General features: G+C 40.4%; 1 protein-coding gene across 2 annotated transcripts in view; it reads left to right on the top strand.

The window, feature by feature from the left end:
- Positions 1–20,829, top strand: part of SORCS3 (sortilin related VPS10 domain containing receptor 3) — a 352,535-nt gene that overhangs the window by 205,244 nt on the left and 126,462 nt on the right. For both annotated transcript variants that reach the window (XM_065067081.1, XM_065067080.1), the window contains one exon: positions 6,957–7,115. In XM_065067081.1, coding sequence (XP_064923153.1) covers positions 6,957–7,115 — 159 coding nt within the window. The remainder of the gene's footprint in view (positions 1–6,956; positions 7,116–20,829) is intronic.

Below are 20,829 nucleotides of genomic sequence, written 5' to 3'. Positions count from 1 at the left end.
AGAACTGCAGTATCCAGCACAGCTGGAGGAGTCTATGGAGGAGGTCCTTCATGGGAGTTGGATGCTTACAGAAACAGCTGTTGGCATCTGGAAAGTTCAGTGAGAAACAATGGGATACTGCAGAGTAGGGGTTAATCTGTAATTCTTGATAGGAAGTTCTTGAGACAGAATAATGTGAAGTGCCTGAGAGGTCTTGAGAGAGCTATTTGGTTCTTTGGTCACGGTACATGTAATGTAGACCCAACGCAAAAGTCCCAGGAAAGTCTATTTCATTGTTCTCTTTCTATGGGTGTCTGACTCATTTTTCATTATCCAATAATAAATACAGTAGTGAAAGTCACCTTTAACACTTAAAGATTGCTTGGATTTTATGGGATTGTATTGAAATGAGTGCCAAGGTATAAAAGCCTTATGGTTGAGGTACTTTTATAACACATGCTTCATAAACCCTTATAAAGTGAGTGCAGTGCACTTCATCCTTTAAGATTACAGCGTTATGATTCTGGGAGATGGTGATCTGGTGCTATATTCATTAATTAAATCCGTTATTAATGTTAAATTTTGGGCAATAAGAAGTCAAGTTACAAGAAGTTGAAATGGGCTAGGTCCAGACAATTTATCTCTTATGAAAGCTCAGTGCACCTTCACTGCTTGACAGATGCCTACGGGTTATCCTTAACACTGAGGAAGTTTTTTGAGCCCATGTGAGGCAAGAAGGAGCCAAAATCTGGGCTACTCCATAACACAAGGGATTGCAAAGATAGTTTTCCTTTTGGGGTGCAAAGTTAGGAATTATGCAGAAGCTATTGCCTTCTTCATGGAAGTCTGTTTTAGATTTCCAGAGAGAAGATGTCCCCCTTGTCACAGCTGCTGATCACTAAGTAGTGGGGTGGGTTGTATATAATCAAACAGGATTTCTCTCTCGAGCAAATTTTTATCACTGGCATCTCATATTTTTTTTCTGTCTGACTGGTCTTGGTGACTGGAAAGACAGAGGCTGGCTCCCTTTTCCTTTGATTTTTGCAGGAGTCCGCATATCTACAGGGCAGTCAGCAGGTATCCTGTCATTTCTGAACATCTTCTGTAAAAGTTTGTGTAAAGTTAAGGCATGTTTTCTAAACTAGTGCAAATAATGTAAAGATATTTGTAGCTTAATGCTGATTTATATGGGCGTTGCTTTCGCTGCTAAATAGACAGTTACTTCTGACATGGGTACATTTTTGTCTCAGATGGCTATGGGCTGATTTAATTAAACTGAAGGTTTTTTTTTTAAATTTAAGTGACATGTGATGAGGGAAGAAGAAAAAAAAAGATGAGATGTTCTCTGCAATGAGTTGCATCTGTCCTCCATTGGGTTGGGATAGAAGGGCTTCAGGTATGCTGTGTAACTGTGTGCTGAGAGGTTAAGGTTGTGTCTATACATCTGAAGGCATCCTTTAGCCTACAGGGCAAGTAAATTGCAGTAATGATGTAGGAGAGGGAAGAATGCAAGGGGAATAAATAACCAAATATTTGCCAGGGAGACATTTCAGATGGTCAAACATCTAATCTAAAATGCTTCAACAGTAAAAAATTACTTTTTACCTAAGAGAGTTCCAAACTATTCACATTGAACATACTTGTGATGAATTGATATTTTGAAGGAAGAAAATGATTTTTTGTATCTTTAAGCCTTTAAATGTCATTTGATTTTGTATTTTTTTTTTAGTTTCAAAAGGAGGAAAAGACTTCATAAGTCCAAACAAAGCAAAAATCCTCCCTTTGCATTGACATTTCAACATAAATTGTTGAAATGTTTCAGCTTTTTAAACTCAAAGGTAATAAGAAACTTTGTGGGGAAGCAGGCTTAGCTCCAGAGGTCTTGTGGGACCATTCAATCCTTTAAAAGTTTTAAATCAAAATGGGAAAGCAAAAAAAAAAAAAAATCAGATTTATGTTTTCTTATGATTAATGTAGATGTAGCCTGGCTTTAAAAAGTGTTTCTGAGTTGAGGATCTAGTGGAAGGAGACAAAAAAAAAGAAGCCTCTTTACATGTAAGCTGAGTACATTCAATATGGAAATTGCTATGAAGCTGTAAACATGAAACCTTAAGTTTCTTTTTTTGCAGCATAGTTTTTGGCAGAACTACCTTTTCAGTTGCAGAAGAGGATTTAAGAGGCAATGCTACAGAACAAATTGCTAATACTTTGCTAAGGATTTGGGTTTCGTTTGTAGCTATGGAAGCCTGGATGGTTTGTAGTGTGTGGTGCTTTTTTTTTTTTTTTTTAATTATTATTAACTGTTTTGTTTATTTCTTTTTAGAATAGTGCTTTATATAAGTAAATGAGAATGTGACTGGGACCTCTGAAAAGGGCCTCTTATGAAAAGCACGTTAAAATGAAGAGGAAAATCAGAAAGCAATACACAATGGTTTATCTACTGATTTCTGGGAACAAAAGACGTTTATTTTGAACCTGACTTAACTATATACAGGGATGCTTCTTGCTCATGTAGCTCAGTGGTACCACTGCTACAGGTATTGTCCCTATAAAACTTCTCTGTGCTGATTTAAAAAGAGACATTTTGGTAATTTACAGTGAAAATTTACGATGGCTAAGAAAAATAAAAGGATTCAATGAAAACTGATATTAATAAAAATTCCTTTTATGTGGCAGGTTGTTTCATTTTTTTGTCCATAGATAGTTTATTAAAAGCTCCAGCTGTGTATGAAGCAGATCTCTTGTGCTGGGATAACACAGAAACAGGGAGCAAGAGTGGTGATAAAGTGTTTGAATGTGATGCTCTGGATACAGGTAACGTGATGGGGACGTGGGGGTGGTTGTTCTTGTGCCTTGGGTGCGGAAGAGGAAGGATAGTGGTGATGTGCCAAGCAGGCCTGTTAAAGGAGGGCAGGACCATGAAGGATGCTGGGAGAAGAACCGGGTGCCAAGCTCTAGGGGACTCTTTGGCATGACGGCATCAGACAGATGCAGGCAGATATGAGTTCAGACTCCATGTAGCTCCAAACCAGTAGAATCTGGGCATGTTGTAGTGTTGTGCCCATGGGAAGTGTGCTGGCTCATCACTGGTGTGGTTCAATACTCCAGATCACAGTCATCTTTGTGCCCAGGTAGCTTGGAGCAGAGGAATTTGAATGTGTCACCATCTTGAGTTGTCCTCCTGGACACAGCTTATGTGAAACCAGTACTGAGGAAGGTGTTTGCATTAACACAGTGACACTCCTGAGATTTTAGTCAGGGTAGCAGGAACTCAGATCTTAGTTACACATCCTGCTTTAGTTTTTATTATATTAGCCCCATCAGAGGGCTTGCCATTTCAGTGGATTTGTGCTGTGATGTGGTGTCACTTTCCTTCCTCCCCACTTCTGCATTTCTTCAGAGCTCTTTTAAGGGTCCTACATACTCTCCAACAAATCTGAGTGCCTTTAACTGCTTCTGTGGTTTGTGTACCAAATACATCATGGCAGGTATAGGTATGACACCTCCCCTCCTTGTTCTTTCTGCCTGCAACCTGTGCTGCCTATTCCCTGGGATAAATCCCCTTGAAGTATTTGGAGCCAGATGTGTTTCCTGATCACATGCCAAAGATCTCAGGCTGTACATCGTAGTTTATGTTGTTTTTGCAAGGTGGCCTCTCCGAATCATTTCCCTTCTGTGTGCTTCCCCTGCTGGTGTCTGGTGTTCTGCACAACTGGATTTTATTCAGAAGAGTTCTGTATGTGTCATCATTGCCCTGAGAGCTCCTGCTTTAAAGGAGATACACCATGTACCAGCCTGCTCTCTTCCTCTACATTCATCCCCTAAGAAATAACCTGAAGTTCAGTCTGATTTTCAGCCTGGTTTGTTTTGTCTGGTGTGTGCCATTCATTGTCCACTGAATTTTGGAGCTTGGGCTATAGCCTCTAGAGGAAAGCTGTATAGTATAAACCACCTCAGCTTAAGTATGTTTTCAAAGACTTGCTCTTAGCAGTAATCAATCCTGCCTCCCCTTCCACTCTTCTCTTAGACTAGAGAAGATGACAACTGAAAATAATGTTTTATATATGTGTGTATATATATATATATTCTAGAATGTAGCAAGGTGAAATCTAATTTCCTTTTTAATAAAGACTGCTATTTAATTTAATATTATAGAAAAGTATTAGATCTTAAAACCCTATAAATTACATTCTCAACTCTGGTGCTGCTTTGCTGTTTCCTTATGGCAATTATAAATGGCAACACAGTGTACTGGCAGAAATGCTTGTTCTGAGTGGAGTTTGTTTATTGGCTCTTAATGAAAAGTGATTAATCTATATCACTGCTGGATTGGATCCTCTGCCCTGGTCCCATAATGAGAAGTGGAGGTTTCGGGCCTTTGACAAATGTCCTGCTATTTCCCCTGCCAAAAGTTGTCTCCTTCCTCCATAGCTTCCAGGAGAAAAAACAAAACAAAAAACAAACCAGAGTCTCCCACTGTTTTTTTCCTGCTTGCCACATAACAAAACTGTGGACCACACCCAGCTGCGTGACTAGTGATGACCTTCTGTTTTTCACTCTGATTGAGCCTCCTGTTTCTTCCATCCTCCTTTGTGTAGGATCAGCCTTGTTTGGGAGGGTGGGTGACAACAGGGATGTTCGGTGTGTTTCTTTCTCAGTTGGAAGAATGGAGAGTTGATATCCGAACTGCATGGGGGGGGTGGGTGACTAATGTGATGGCACTTACAACAAGGTATGGCAGCTCTTAGACTCTTCCAGCTTTCCCTCTAGCTGTTAATTTTTCTGGCTTGGTGGTTTTGTTATTTGATCTTGAAATCACTGTTATGCTTCCAGAGGAACAAATTGCCTGCCTTTGTGAACCATCTGGTGAAAACATTACACCTTTTCCATCTCGTCTGCCCCATTTGTTGAACTATCCACCGAAGTGTTGCAGATGGAGTGTGAAAGGGCAGCATGAATGTTTTGCGTGTGTACCACATCAGTTCTATGAGCTTGTGGGCTGTCTTGTGCTCCTTATCTGAGGGCAGAACTCTAGCATCGACCTTTTAATATACAGCATTATTAACTCTGTAACCTTCTGCAACATCAGGTGGAAAATCTTCTTATTCCTGAAGTGTCCTTCCTTTTGAATGTAAGATTTCTCTGGAATATCTTGTTATATTGGAAATATTGCAGCTTTCTTCCATTCTGCAGATGCAAACGATTTTTACTGAACTGCTACAGTTCTCTGGCACAGGAAATACGCTTTGGATGAACAGGGAACAAAATGACTTTGAAGTCTAAGTCACCAGAAAAAGTATTAATATCTTGAAATAGTGGGGAAACCTTTCTTGTTTGGAGCAAAATGAAATCCATATTTTGATCTGATTAGAAAGAAGAAACATACCAAAGCTTCCCTCTCGTTGGACGCCATTGGGACCTATTCTCAAGAATTCCCAGGGAGTTGCCTGTGGGAAGTTTCCCATGTCATGCTCTGTGCACCAGAGCACAACCCAGGTGCACTTTTCCAGGACTTGTGGTGTGGCTGCCTGTGGGAGCAGGTGGAGGTTGCTTTATGAGGCTGGTAAGCAGTGTTTGTGAGGGATGTCAAAGGAGCTCAGACCTCACTCTGGATTCATACATGTGACTTCACCCTGAGACCATGTTCAGTTCTAGTTTTAAAGGCCCTTTTCATTTCTTAACAGGAAGGATCAAAACCCATTTACATTACATTAACTTTCCCTTTGTGACTTCATGGAGTTAATGAGGTGCTTAAGATTAAAAAAGTGCTGAAATTTTTTTGCTTGATCAAGGTCTAACATACCAAGAGTCTCACCATTTCTTAAAAACTTATTTTGGTTGTCAAAATTAATGTGTTTCCCTACTGTAGTATTGAAGCTATAGCAATGTGAAGCTGGATAAGAAAAGTTAACATGGACATGCGAATGTAAAAAACTGCAGTGGGATCTCCTCTAGCTGATCATTCTGCATCTAGCTAAAAAAGGCAGTTCCTGGATCTGTTTTCCTGCTGAAAGGCAGTTTCTATTTTATTTCAGCTACTGTATCAATAACATGCTGTGTTTAGTACAGCTCTAATTTATTTCCCACTGTTTGCCTTTATTTTATGGTACTGGCATTTGCTTTAATGTGATGTCGTTTTCTCCAGATGTTAATAAGATGGTGTTAATGTTTCCACAACATTTTTCTTGGTAACATTTATGTAGAGCATGCCATCTGATAATGTGGAATCAACCCATTTTAAAATATTGATAATAATATTCTAATTAAAATTAGCGTCTCAGAAGTGTTTTCCTCCCTGTACAAATTGAGGTCATACACTTTCCCGCGCTTGGGGAAAATAATGTGTTCACTGAGTGCATGAATATCTCCTACTGTATAAATTGGAAGTGTGATATATGAGATCATGTATCGATGTTTGCACACACCCACATAGACTATTTTCAGATGCCAGTAGCTGATCCAGGTAGGCATTCTGTGTTTTCAGGGAGGTGTTGCACCCATTTGTAGCTCTGCAAGCTGCCAAATAATGAGCATTAAATCTCAGAGATGCCCTGTTGTGTAGTTTTGGAGAGAGTATTCCACGTTGGGAAAAGAGTCGGTAGACTGGAAAGGGACCAGAAAAGCCTGGTGTGGCTGCCTGAAGTTGATATACCCAACCAAATTCAGCTTTGATGTCAACATAGTATTGTTCATTCTTGCTGGGCTTTCTGAATTTATCTAGATAAAACCAAAATAATAATAATGATTAAAAAGAATCACTGAATGAATCTATGAATGAATCACCATATAAAATGGAAGTGAAATACTGAAAACAAACAAAAAAATATCCTACGTGGGAAATCCTATGGGCTGTTTACGCTCTTGAGCTATGTTCTGAACACATCTAATAGGAATCAGTGCTGTATGACCTCACTTTTTAAATGACGTTCAGTTTTATTTTTCCATTAACACTCTTTTCCCTTCATTTTTCTGTTTAGATCATGCTTCTCAGTGATCCAGAGATCGAGAGCAGCATCCTCATCAGCTCTGATGAAGGGGCTACCTACCAGAAGTACCGTCTGAACTTTTATATCCAGAGTTTGCTCTTCCACCCCAAGCAGGAGGAGTGGATCTTAGCCTACAGCCTGGATCAAAAAGTGAGCAATTTATTTCATATTTCAATGGTTCTTGAGCCAGGTGTTGAAGTGGCTAGTGTCAAGAAGGTCACACTTCCAGAGATGGTGAAGAAATTACAGTGTGCTTTGTTGTGGTCTCACCTTGCAGGTTTAAATGTGCTCAAAACCCACCCAGTGACTCCAAAGTAAGCTTGCTAAAGAGAGTGAAGTTACACAGCGATCATGATGAGTATGGAAACTTTAGTAGTGGTGATGGTATCAAAGATGAAAAGAATCTGTGATTCGACAAATACAGAACGGTTCTAAAAATCTTTAGATTTGTAGGCTGTGGTGATTGCTGAGCTGTCTTTGAGGATCAAGCACTGGGGCTGAGCTGGTCTGTGACAGCTGGCTGTTGCGTGTGACAGAGTGCTCTTTCTGCTTGCAAACTGAACTCGGTTATCTGGAAATCAGTGATCAGCAATGATGACAAACTCCACTGTGCCACTTTTTAACTCCCTTTGCAGTGCCTTCTTTTAGTGAGACAACTCTTAAGTCTGTTACTTTGTCCTCAGCAAGCCTGCTCCTACAGAGCTCTCATCTGCCTTGAAAGCTGCTGAGCCGTGCGGGTGTGATGTGACTTGTAAAGCGTCATGGCTATAGACTGTGTGCTTCAGTTCTGCAACAGCAGTCCCCACCATAGCCCAAACCTGAGACATAGACTGGATCATGAAGCTAGAAATTTTAGAAAGCTTAAAAGAAGCCAAGCTTTTATCTTTCCTCTCTTCTGCCATCCATAGACTAGAAAGCAAAAACATGCTGAATAGCCACTTTTAAGTTTTTTGCATTAATCTGTTAAGTATGTGTGTTCAAGGTGGGATTTTCAGTTCCTACAGTTATTTTTTTAAGTTTTCTGAACTAGTCAGTCTCATATCCCAGCTATAAGGATAATATACCTAAAACATTGTGCCTCTTGTATTTGACAGAATTTCATTTGAAGGGGTAGTGTAAGTCTCTACCCAAGTAGTTGCTGAGAGTATAATCAAACAATCTAACCTTCCCATCCCCTTGTTAACAGAATGCTATGGCAGGCACCAGCTGGTTTGCTGCTATGCTACTGGTAATGTTTGAGTGACATTTGCAAGCACAAAGCTATTGGAAATACACTACTTTCATAGTATCAAGTCCTTACTGTATGGAGTTAGTCAAATGTCAAATAGTTTTGTGCACTCAGATGTGTTAACAGGGATTTTGAAGTAGGCTAGAAAGACCAATCTATTCGATGTCACAGAATGGTTTGATGCCACTTTCAAACTGGAGGTAAAGCTTTTAAATAGTGATGGTGTCTGTACAAAGGCAGCCCTGAAAGAAACAGACATCCAATGGATGTGAGAAGCCAGATATGACATACTGAGTATGTGTTTGCAAAGAGATCCAGCTGTAGTGAGTGTGGAGCATCTGCTTTTGCGTTGAAACACTGTAATTCTATTTCCAGCACTTTGTAGTCTTTTTGTGATATGTTAGCCACTGAAAAGAGAAAATGCAAAGTATTCACATGCATTTGACTATGATGTTGTAATTGTACTTCTCTGGTCCAGTACAGCAATAGTGGCTCAAGAACATCTTTGCCTCTGCTCCTTCAAACCAATGCATCCGAGTGCTCACTTCAGGTGTTCTCTTCTGATCAGAAGAAAGCCAAGGAAAATGAACTATGAGGTTCACCCTGAGGTTTCTTGCATTTTATCCCAGGAACTGGACAGATTTTTCCCCAGTGTAAGAGCAAAGATGAGGTGCTCTGCAACTTGTTCGTCAAATGGAAATGAAGCAATGTGAAGTTTAGGCTTTGCCTTTATATATGCCTTTGCATTCAAGGCCACTCATAATGCTTTTCTTCAGCGTTCAGAAAGACGGCCTTAAGTGCCGGTTGAAAGTTGATCCTTGAGTGGAACCATGGAGGCAGCACTTTTCCCAGTTGAAGCATTTGCTTAGCATAACCCAGGTTTATATTGTACTCAGCCACATCTTGGCTTAGTAAGAGCTGTAAAAAGATTGTCACTCCGGCTCAGGATCATGCAGCTTCATTCCATTACAGTTGATGCTGAGATAATGGGCTGTGCTGTTAGACTGCAAAGGCAGCACTTTAGGCTGTGACAGCTGTGCTGTGGGAAGTTTCCAGATGATGTCTTCTGAGAGGCCAGTGTAATTCGTGCCTGCCTGTCTGGAACCAGAGGTACTGCCACAGCTGAGTGGGAACCAGAGGTCAGCTGTGACTTTCTGTTAGGTGTGGGTTAAGCCAATTATAAGAAGAAAGTGTCCTTGAGGCTAAAAACCCTAAATCCTTAAAAAGCTTCATCAGGTCTTGTGCATCTTTATAAGACTGTTGCAGTTGTTCTCCTCTCTTGTTCTCTAGCAGCCAGATCTGGATCTCACCTTCCCACACTGGTATGCCATGCCTTCTGTCCCAGCTGTGATCATGGGATCATGCCAGTGACATGATCTGCTGCTGACTGGAAGAGACACATCAAGATAGTAAGAGCTCCTAAAATAAGTGGCTAGAGACGCTGCAGTAGTGCTCTGCAGTTGTGAGGAGGCTATCCAAAGAGATGCCATGCTGCTGTCAGGGGCTTATTCTCCAACTACAGCCTGGTTCTGCTGGTCCTCCTCTGGCCTTTTGTTTTGTGCCCATTTTCTTATGAGGCAGCCTCAAGTCTCCTGGCACAATATAGGTGGTGCTGGATCAAATAGTGCTTGCTTTCTCACTTCATGTACCCAGGTTTTTGGATACAACTGCTCCGAAACACTTTTGATTTAAATGCATGAAAGGTCAATAAAACAGAAAGTTTATCAGTCTGTAACCTGCAGGTAATATTCATCCACAGATACTGTGACAAGGAAGGTGCTGATGAAAGTCATTGGCTTGGTGTATGTTCAGTTGAACAGCCACTCCTACAGTGAGAGACCATAATCTTCCATCTCTCTAAGCTTTAAAAGTGTGTTTGACCTTTAAAGTCTATTTGTAATGACTACTTTAGAGGCAGATTTAAAAATGCAAATAACTTTGAGAACAAATCAAATACATACAGTTTGACTCCCAGCAGTAGGAACAATTAAGGGAAGATGTAATCCATCCTCTCATAACTGTGAATGTGTAAACAAGTTTGCAAATTTAATTTCATTTCTTAGATTAAAAAACAGCTTTCAGATTAATATTTATTTTATTAATTTTCTTTCCATTACAAATAATAACATGATGTTGTAAGCAAGCTGTGGTCAACTTGGAAATTAATGAGAGTGATCAATCTGAAAATCCATTTTGCATAGTATGTTATTCCACACAGTAAAATGAAACATCAACAGCTAGTGCCCTACAAATAATTGATTTTATCACTGCCTAGTTCAAGAGATTTTAAAATTGTTTTCTGTATAAAAATAGAAAACAATATTAAATACTTGTGTGAAATAAAAATAGTCAATATTTTGGATCCACCTCTTAGTTTTCCTCTGAGATCTTCTGACCTACAGTTCCATGACTGTTATTCAAGCCTCTTTTTAAATAATTCTTTTGTCCTAAGCATCCTTCCTTCTCTCCATTTTAGCTAACTTCTACACATTTGACAAGAACATTAGTCTATTTATGCAGTTGATTAAAAAAAAACCCAACCAAATAAAAAAACTCAACACATTTTGCATTCTGTCCTCTAACAGAATAATTGTCCCTTCTAAACTGGTGTTTTAGAAGATGCATTCACTATTTTAAGACAGTGGGGAATAAATGGAATAATGTAGAACTTGACCATACCCTTGTGTGGAATTACGGTCTTTACACATTGTCTGCAGTTCGGCAGTGGCAAAGTGATAACTGTTTTCAGACTATAATATCCCAGTTAGTTATTTATCCAGCTAATAGCATCTACCTACAGGCTTTTAGCTTGCCTAGGAGAATACCGTGAGACCTCAGACTGAGTGTATTTATTTGTGACTCTCTTTCCTGAGCAAGTGATACCTTCTTGTGGTAATGTTCTAGTTGTGAATTTTCTCAGCCAGTCACTGTTACGCAACTGTCAGGTGTAAATCTGATCATAAGCTTATGCTTCCAGCTTGTCCTGCTTGCGCTCTCTTACTCTCAGCCTTGCAGTATGCTCTGTGGATAGACTAACTGTTGTTCTCACTGCTCCACCTTGTTGTTGAATAACCCCACTCCCCTAGGTTATCCCTTGCATGGATCTGTTTTTATACCTACTTGTAGACTTTTGCTGCCAGTCTCATGTGATTCTAGTTTAAAACTCAAGCCTCACAGCAATCTATGTCCAAAAATGACCTTTCCCTTCTTTTAGCGAAGGAGCCCATTTCTTTTCACCAGAACTGTTCCTTGAAACACTACTTCATAGCTGAGAAAGTCAGAGGCTTTCTGATGTTCTCTTCCATCAACTGAAATAATTGAATACAGCATCAGTTCAGTCCCAAAATCTTTTATTACCGCTCCCACATGGATATTGTCCCTCATTTTCTTACTTGGGGCTATTCCAGGGAGCAAGGGAGAAGATTCAGTGAGATGGATGGAGCTCAGCAGGCTTTCTGAAAGACGTTTTGCTGTGTGTCTGCTATTTGTTTTATTCACATAAGGACAAATCACAGCCACCACTATTTGTTTCTTCTTTAGAGTATTCAATGAGTTATTGAGGATACTTCCTCAGTATGAGCCAACACAGCATATCATTCCTGTTCTTAATTTTTGTAGCTGGTTATGGCCCTCCTCTGTCATGCTAACTCTCTTGTATTATCAAATAAATGCAGTATGGCTGATCCAAGAAATCTGTGTGGGCACAAATGTGTAGCAAGTTCGTAGACCTTAATGTCTTCTCACAACATATAAAGCATAGACAGAAGGAATTTTTCAGGGCTTTAAGCAAGCATGGGTGGGTATACTACTCCCCCCTGAGCAGCCATGTGGCATTGTGCAGTTATCAGGCCCTGGGAGATTAATTGCATCTTGCGAGTAGAAAATCTTGGATCTCCTCCCAGTAGCTTTGTGTGTGTCTACTTTATTGATAAAATACTACAATCTGATGTGTGCACATGTTGGGTCTGTAAATGGCCTCCTGTGGCCTTTGACAGAAGGTGGACACTACGTAAATGTTATAGGCAATTTGGCTGCAAGTCAGGCTGGGTCTCACTAGTAGTGTCTGTATTGGTGCTTGGATACATGAGCCAAAACAAAGGGAAAATGGGTCTTCATCCTCCACTTCTCATTTGTTTTTGCAGAAAATACGTAGGAAGCCATGTGAAATGACCCTTGTATCAAAGTGTGATGGGAAGGGGAATACATGAAAAAGGTGTAATATTATTTGTTGGAAAGTATTGGAAACTGCTTTATGGAGTGCTGTGAAAGGTGAGAGTCTACCAGCATATACATAAGGTATCATTTTCATTGCTGCCATTCATAGTGGCTGGGGATGAATATCTTGAATCAGTCTTGCATTTCTGATAATAATATTTCAAGTGCCTCATCATTTGTCTCACTTGTTCATGGAACCAACTAATTCTCAATAAGCTCAGCTTTCCACACCCCGGTACGCCTCTGGGGAATGGATCAGTCTGGAGGTGGAAATGGAAGGGAGTTTGCAGTTCCATGGAATTTCTCTCAAAATGACATTGAAACTTCTTGCAGAGCAACATGCGTGATTTTTTTTTTTTTTTTTAAGAGATAAAATATTAAGGAAACACGGACAGAGAGACTTTAAATATTTCAAATCACCATTGTTAAGAGAAAAAGAATATGCAAAGAGATAAAGTTCCACCTGTTCCTTACAGGCCAAACTATAATTTGGAACCCCTGGGAATAGGTGAGGGGCTAAATAATTCAGTAACAGACCAATTTAAATTCCCCTGCTACACCATTATGAATTTGAGATAAACATTTGGATAAACAAGGCTGACAATCAGTGGCTTCTGCCTCTGCAGAAATTAATCTTCATCAGGAGGTAAACAAAAGAAAGTGGGTGTCTTAATATCTCTTCAGTTGAGGTGATAAAATGTGCAAGATAACATTCTGCTATATCACCAAGTTGCACCTGACAGTATCAGGTTTGACTGGGGAGATTCCTTCAGTGTTGGAGATGTGGCAAGTTATCTGAAAACTGAATGTGGTGTATGTCAGAGCCCTGACTATCTTGACTAGGCACTGCTGAATTTATCAAAAAGAACCACAGATAACAGTAGGACTATGTGGGAAAGTTGTTTTTTTTTAATAGGCTAGACACACAGAACCAGAGTCATGAAGGCAATTCCTCTCTGCTGCCAGGTGAAATTGTCTCCTGAAGTTTGGGCCCAGGTTCCCAGTATGACAGTTCGGGACAGTTCGGGGGCAGTTAGGCTGTTAATGGTGGTATTTTTTAATTTTTTTTTTTTTTTTAAAGTGTCCAGTTGGGACTTGCTGAGAGGAGGGCAAGATTGGTTTCATGTAGGCACCTTATTCTAGGCAGTCATCCATCTTTGTCTGGGATCCTTTCTGAGGAGCCATTTCTATGGACTTACACAACAGCCCAAGTTGGAAGAGATCTTAAAAGATCATCTGGTTCAACGTTTTGTGGGAAAGGGAGCCCAGATGTGATTATCTAGCACCCTGTCTAGTCATTTATTGAAAGCATCTAGTGAGGGGGACTCCACTACATCCCTGGTGGGGAGGGTCCAGTGACTGACTGATTGTTGTCACTGTAAAAAATGCCCTTCTGATACAATTTATACTTCTTGCCTCTGGTCCTCTCCTTGTGGCTCCTTGTGAAGAGGAGTTTTTTAAAGAAATTAAGTCCTTTATACATGCATACACATTGAGAAAAAGACAAATCCTCATCTCCTCTTTCCCTGTCATAGCAGGTCACTGAACTGGGACATTAAGAGAGCCCTCAGTGCTCTGAAGGACCCTTGGGCCCTATGCCTCAGGGGCTGCCAGTGCTACAGGGTGTCAGGCTTAGCTCCCCCTCCATCTGCTCTGCCCAGCTTCCCTAGCATAGACACTGGGGAGTTGTATTCTCCTTCATTGCCAGTAAGTGCCCCAGGCCTTGGTGTCAAATATTTCTGTGCCTCTCATGGAAACTCAGGCATGAGGAGACTTCAGGGTTGTATTCAGGTGCACTTTGAGTTGGAACTCGTAATGTTGGACAGTGCAATTCTATGATAGCAGCTACTGACTGCAGCTGTGCTGAAATTAAGCTGCTGCATGTCCAAAGTGAGATGTGAATCCAGCCCAGGCCTGTAGGTTCTCTTTCTTTAGCAACTGAGGTGTGGGGCTGATGAGGAGAGGTAGGTTGGTGGCTGCCTCACATCTCATTTTGGTATAAATCAGCAGGCTCCCAGAGCTGTCACCTTGTCCTCAGCAGCACTCCTGGTATTCAGATGCTCATACTTCTGACAACTACAGTTACAACTTCTCCTTTTATCAGCAACAGCTCGAGACTGCACCTCTGGGGTAAAACTCAGCTTTTCTTAGCAAGATGTGAACATTATATTTAACAAGGAAAATAAGCTCTTTCTGCTCCCTCATGGATCCTCATGGTAGAATCGCCATTTAATTGTATGATGTCAGAGAACACACTGGGGCTAATTTCTTATCACGGCTCATTGATATCTGAAGAGCACGATGGCTGTGGTTCCAGTCCTATGGATACAATACTCAGCTTTCAAATTTATTTTGTACCAGTCACATAGCATTTGAGCACCCTGCAGAGTGAAGCTGGAGTCATGTGTACTGCATTCTTCACCCAAAGGAGAAAGAAGTTACTCCTACAGGCCTAACATACTAAGGAATGAAATGAAGTGAGTATGTTTCCCAGCTATAAAGAAACACTTAATGTTTCATGTTTAAGACAAGCCATATTACAGTAACTGCTCTTAGAAATCCCTACCATACTGACTGCTCCATTGTATTGCACATTCATATTAAGAAGCTATCCCTGCCCCAGAGAGCTTGCAATTAAACATGAAGCTGACAGAAAAAGCATTGTCCCTGGAGTATCCACAGTGTATTCAGGCACAGGTCATTAAAGTGTTTCATTGCCTAACTACCACTGAGGACTGTAACAAAGTCAGAAACTGAACCCAGATAGAGTCCTGTTCCCATGACTTAACCACAAATAAGCCTTTCATCTCTTTGCCTTTTGAATGCTCTTCTGAGAACATCAGGTTCTACAAACATATCATGTGTCCTTTGCTGGACAAGCCACCTGCCAGCAGCTCTTTCAGGCAGGCAGGGCTCCATCAAACAGATAAACTGAAATGTTAGTAAAGTTAAAGAAAACCAAACCAAATGAAAAAAGCCACCACCCACCAAACCCTTGAGATTGGGAATATTTAGCAGCAATTTACAGAAGTCTCTTCTTCAATATGGTAATGAACTGAAGAATTGAAATCACTTAACTTCATTTACAAATCATGAATATGTATCAGTGCCTTTAAATGAAAGGACGACTAAAACAGATATAGTGTTTGTTCAATTCATTAAAAGGAAGACAATTTATCAGGAGTTTTTTTCCACTCTTAAACTAAAGTTATATGCAAATGTAGGGAAATCAAGTCCTTGCCCTAATTCTGCTGCATGATGAATATTTTTATAATCCTAATTAGAACCAGTCATTTGGTTCAGCAATTTCCCCCAATCTAGCCAATTTGAAATTAAAATAGATGCCTTGATTACAAAACTCATTAGCAAAGAAGCACCCTTTTCGCTAACCAGTTCATTTGGAATGCACAAACTGAATGAAGTGAGGAGCACTTGTGTTGTCAATTGCCGTAAGTGAAGTGAGCCTTAATTGTTAGCATTGTGAAGTATTTGTATTGCTGCATGTTTCATTGCAGTATAATATATCATTCATTAAATGTAACAAAAGCAGTTTTTAAATGATTCAATTAAGTGGTATTGGTGCATCAGGTAATTTTTATGAAGTCAAATGTCATAATTGTTTGCATTTGAAGTATTGATGGGCATTACTGTCGGAAAGAAGACGTATGACTCTGCGTTTATCATTCTGATTATGATAAGCTTGGCAGTTTTAATAGGAGATGGGAAATGAAATTATGCAGCCCTGGCTCTACTTCAGAAATGTCCAATGAATTTTGTCCTAGCAAAATAGTGAACTTTGGGCTTGTGATGATTTGTTGTGGCAAAAAGAAAGTAACTGCTTGTGAAACTTGATTTAGCTGGAACCGACTTTCCTAATGCCTTTTATTTATGTCATAGATACTTCATGAACAGATTTTACTTTGAGAAGGAAAATATAGAGATGAATGGGGTGAGACACATCAGATGCTTAAATGTGCTCTGCTGCTGAAGAAACCTAGTCCATTGTGTAACAGAGCAAGGATCCTCTGGTTTATTCCTGGGCCACACTAAATCATGGCTGCATATTGATTTTATCTGGAGCCTAAGTGGGGTGAGAGGTGGTTATAAATATAGCAGATGGGAATAAACATGAAGGAATGAAGAAGGCTGAAGAATAAGTGCACCAGCAGCATGATTTATTTTGCCTGACTGTAGAGATCTAAAATGTAGCAGTGTATACCTGTATTAGGTGCAGAGGCTGCACATAGTAATTGGTGGTGATCTACTGAATGGTGTTGATTGATTTCTAGAAGCAAATGCAGGTGACTATTTTAGGATGAGGTAAATTGTACCTTAGGCTCATTTGTATTGACTACACCTCCACTGACTGTCAAGAAAGTAATTTCCTTTGCTGAGATGTAAGTATTTGCTATATTACCTGAGGTTAGGGGACTTGAAATCAACCTTGCTGTCTGAATGTGTGCAAAAGGGATTACAAGGGATGTGATTCCAATATGATCAAAGCAACAAAAAGCATTAAGTTTCCAAGTGCCTGTGATTGTGCCTACATGTTATAATGACCCATGCCTTGGAGAAGAGAGCAAATATGATGTGCAAGCGAAGATGGAATTACCAGTCTTTTGTTTTTCTTTATCAGGATTTATTTGTGTAGAAGCGACTTACCTACTAGGCTGCTTCAGTGAAATGAGATGTATCCAGAGGGGTTTACTTGGCCTTTTTTCCCTTCTGCATTTCTTGCTTTCTCTCTCTTTCTTTGCCTTCCATATTGCTTTTCAAAGCTCCATTTCAGTATTTGCCCAGCCTGATGGCACCATTAAGTCTCCTCTAAAACCTGTTTAGCAGAATTATCAGTGATACCACTTTCAGTTGAAGAAAGAGTGCAATTCCACTGTTGACTCCACTCAGCTGTCTGTTGCTGCTGACCGTGGGAGACTTTATTTAGTGTCCTTTCCCCTCTCACTGAATTGACTCCGTGTGGTGCTTGAGTTTAGAAATGTGGCTATTCAGGACAAAGAACAACAGGATTAATTTTACCCCAAATATCGCAGCTGAAATAAGAGGAGCCTAAGAACATAAACTTTGTGAGTTGTCATCAAAAATTCATTTTGAATAGCACCTCATATAAAATGTAGAGCTTAACAGGGGAAAAAAAAAAAAAAAGTCAAACCTGACCTCAGAGAAGCCAAATGGTTTAGCCTGGGCCTAATTTTAAGGTTACACATAAGTGTTTTTGTGGATTAGGGCCTGTAAGTATGTAAGCCTTTATACATTAGGGTGTGAAGTGCTTATACAGACAGGCTTTTTCACTATTGCAAAGTGCCTGCAGGGACATACAAATCGTGTATGGGCTCTTAGTGTTGGAATTTTAGGTAGTTTCACTCTCTTGGATTTTGCTGTTCTCTTATCTTTCTTGAATGCGTTGGGGCGTTAAAGCCATAGCTTGGGGAAGATGGGTCTGCCAGCACCTGAAAGTATGACTGTGGGCATGTAGAATTGAATACAGAGGGACACTATTTAAATCTCTCAGATCAAGAGTGCTTTCTGGAATGTGGTGTTTAAGAAACTGTTATGTTTTATTAACCAAGAGAGGTCATGTTTTATCCAAAAGGATTGGGGACCCAGCGGCTCCCATTACTGTCAGTGATTCAGGCAGCTGAGAGCTGTTAGAAATGTGCTCAACAGGGACTGTTCTTTCTGTCTCAGTAATGGTAGCATTAATTAGTATTTGCACATTGCCTTGACAATAAAAGGTCTCAATGTTTGGAAGTATTGCACATTAGGATGGCAGTGGGCTACTTAAGACAATACTTTCATCTTTAATGTCCTCAAAGATGGATGATTGGGATGAGATAGACCAGTATCCTTGAGGCAGCCAGCTAGATGGGTGATGCTGAGGGGCGAAGGTACAGTCTTCACTACCTGTGCATGCACATGCCTATTTGCTACATCATCATGAACCCAGAACTGGGCAGTCTGTGAGGGTGCTCCTGAGGGGTGTATTTCCATATGCCAGATCAGGAGCTCACAGTCAGAAGTGGAAATAGCTGGCCTGGGAATGGCAGGCTGTTGTCTCTTGCTCTCAACTCTGCCCCTAAGGCAGGGGTGTTTCAGCTTCCTTTTAGCAGCTGCTGAACCTCTTGCATAATTGCTTAACCTGAAAAAACTGCTAGTACTTGAAAATAAAGACATGTGAAGTATCCAGGGATGGGAATCTTTAGGCACTATACAGTCCTGATCCTTATTCAGAGCCTTGGCTGCAATTGACAGGGCCAAGGGCCACAGTCTGTGCCAGTGTTTTACTTCTAGCTGCTACTGTAGCTATGCTTTCCATTGCAGTTGAGGATGTACAGTACTCAGTCTGCCCATCAGATCATACAGCCTGGCCCTAGACCATACAGAGCACCTGTGACTTGATTTCAGTGGGGGTCTACTTGATTTTGTAGATCCCAGGATGCCTTTGTGACTTTTGCACCATGAAGTTCTTAGTAGCTCCCTTTGTGCCACAGCCAGAAGGAATCACCTGGTTTACCTAGCAGCACTGCATTAGCACAGTCTTGTTACCTACCACAGTTGTGGAAGGAGATTTAAATGTCTCAGAAATCACAGCCTGATGGTTGCCAGTACCGAGGCCGAGTTGACAAAGCAGTGAGAGAGGTTGAAGCATAGAAAGGCAAAGCGAGCTATGCAAGAATTAGCCAGCTAACCATTGACAGTGCTGCAATGTTACCCAGGCTTCCTAAACCACGTTTTGTTTTGCTCTCCACTGGCCCAGGTGGTCCTATAGAAATGTTACAGAGTTCCTCTTCTTGCAAGCACATCTCTCCCCAGGCTTCATGCTGTGGCAGAACTTCCAGTATGGTTGGAGCGGGGACATCAGGTGGGAATTCCACATCAACAGGTGCTGTAGTGGTAAATGTGCCACAGGCAGAGAATGCCCCTCTTTATATTGCAGCACAGCACTATACTAAAAAGCTCTTACATTTAACTTCAAATAATATAGTGGCTATTGTTTGAAACAGTTTTCTATAATACTAGAAGCTGGTATGTGGCCCAAATTTTTTTTTAGGTTGCCCTTTACAAATAAGTTTGTCTCTTTCTCCTCCCCTTTTGAGTCCCTACAAACCATCCCTGCCTCCAGTGCTTGGTTTCAGCAGGGAAATGGACTGTGTTCTGATCTAATAGCACACCTGAGCTGCTTTACAAAAGATGTGTGCAGTCGCATATGTAGGAGCTGAAATTCAGCGTGGGACCATTTCTTTTAGCAGGGAAATGATGATTTATATCACTGGAGGATCTTGCCTGAAAATATGCGTGGTATTCTGTTCCCTCAAGAAAACAAGATGCATGTAGCTTACTCCTTCCAGTGCACATGTTTGTTTTTTTCTCTAAAATCTGCCTGCTGAGAGATGCAGTCTCTGGACTCATCTGCCTGTGTGCAAGCTATCACTTATGTTAAGACAACTATTTGTTTCCATTGTTCAACCTTGACATATGAAAATTCACTTTTTTTTTTTCTTTCTCCCCTCTGCTTTTTTTTTTTCCTTCTGATAGAAACTGCTTGTAATGAATATTATTCTGGGGAATAACAGTGCCAGAGGAATAGCTGTAAGTCCTTTGTCCTCACAGTAGGCACAGATGATTCGAACATCCCATACACCCCATGGTAGCCCAGTGTGTGTTTCAGGTTTTCATGGTCATTGCTTCAGTGTTGAAAAGAGAGGCCAGTGCCTGGATTTTTTGGTCTAGCACCTCAGAACTAGAAATCCCAAGCTTTTAGAAATCATTAATTGGTCTCTTGAAAGTAATTAATTTGGCAGAGAAAAAATCAGGAAGGTTGTCCTCTCTTATATTTCTCTTGATTCTTCTGTTGCTTAGGAAAGGTTAGGAATCGTTAGGAAGCTTTATCTTTAAAGAAAAAAAAAAAGGCAAAAAAAGCCAAGATTTTTGTAATCTCCTATTCTAGAACTGTTTTCCTGTGTGCCGCCTATGCTTCTAAGAGAGATTTTTATTCATCATTGCAAATGCTGCTCATTTTCAGTTGCATTTTGGTGTGTATTTCTACTGGATGTTCCATGTATGTTGTCTGGGAGAAGACTGGTGGCCTGTTTGTATGGGATGTGCACATTGCTCATGTGCATGTTAGAATTTTTGCAGTAGAAGCCCCACAACAGTTTTGTGGCAGTTACAAGAAGTTCTTCCAAAGTAATAAAATTTAGATTTGTGTTCAATTGATTTTTATAGGACCATGGATGGCTATAAAACATAATTTAGGGCATGATGCAGTAAAATTTTGGCACATCCAGAGTATTGTGAGTATGATAAAAGGAAGCGCTGAGGCACCAAAATGAAGGGTGATATGTTTGATAGACAATTGATGAAACAAACAGCAAAGCTTAAAGCTTTATAGAAAATCCTTGGGAT

This window comes from Columba livia, chromosome 6 (genome assembly GCF_036013475.1).
Source record: "Columba livia isolate bColLiv1 breed racing homer chromosome 6, bColLiv1.pat.W.v2, whole genome shotgun sequence".
Classification (NCBI taxonomy): Eukaryota; Metazoa; Chordata; class Aves; order Columbiformes; family Columbidae; genus Columba; species Columba livia.
This window is presented reverse-complemented; position numbering and strand designations above follow the sequence as displayed.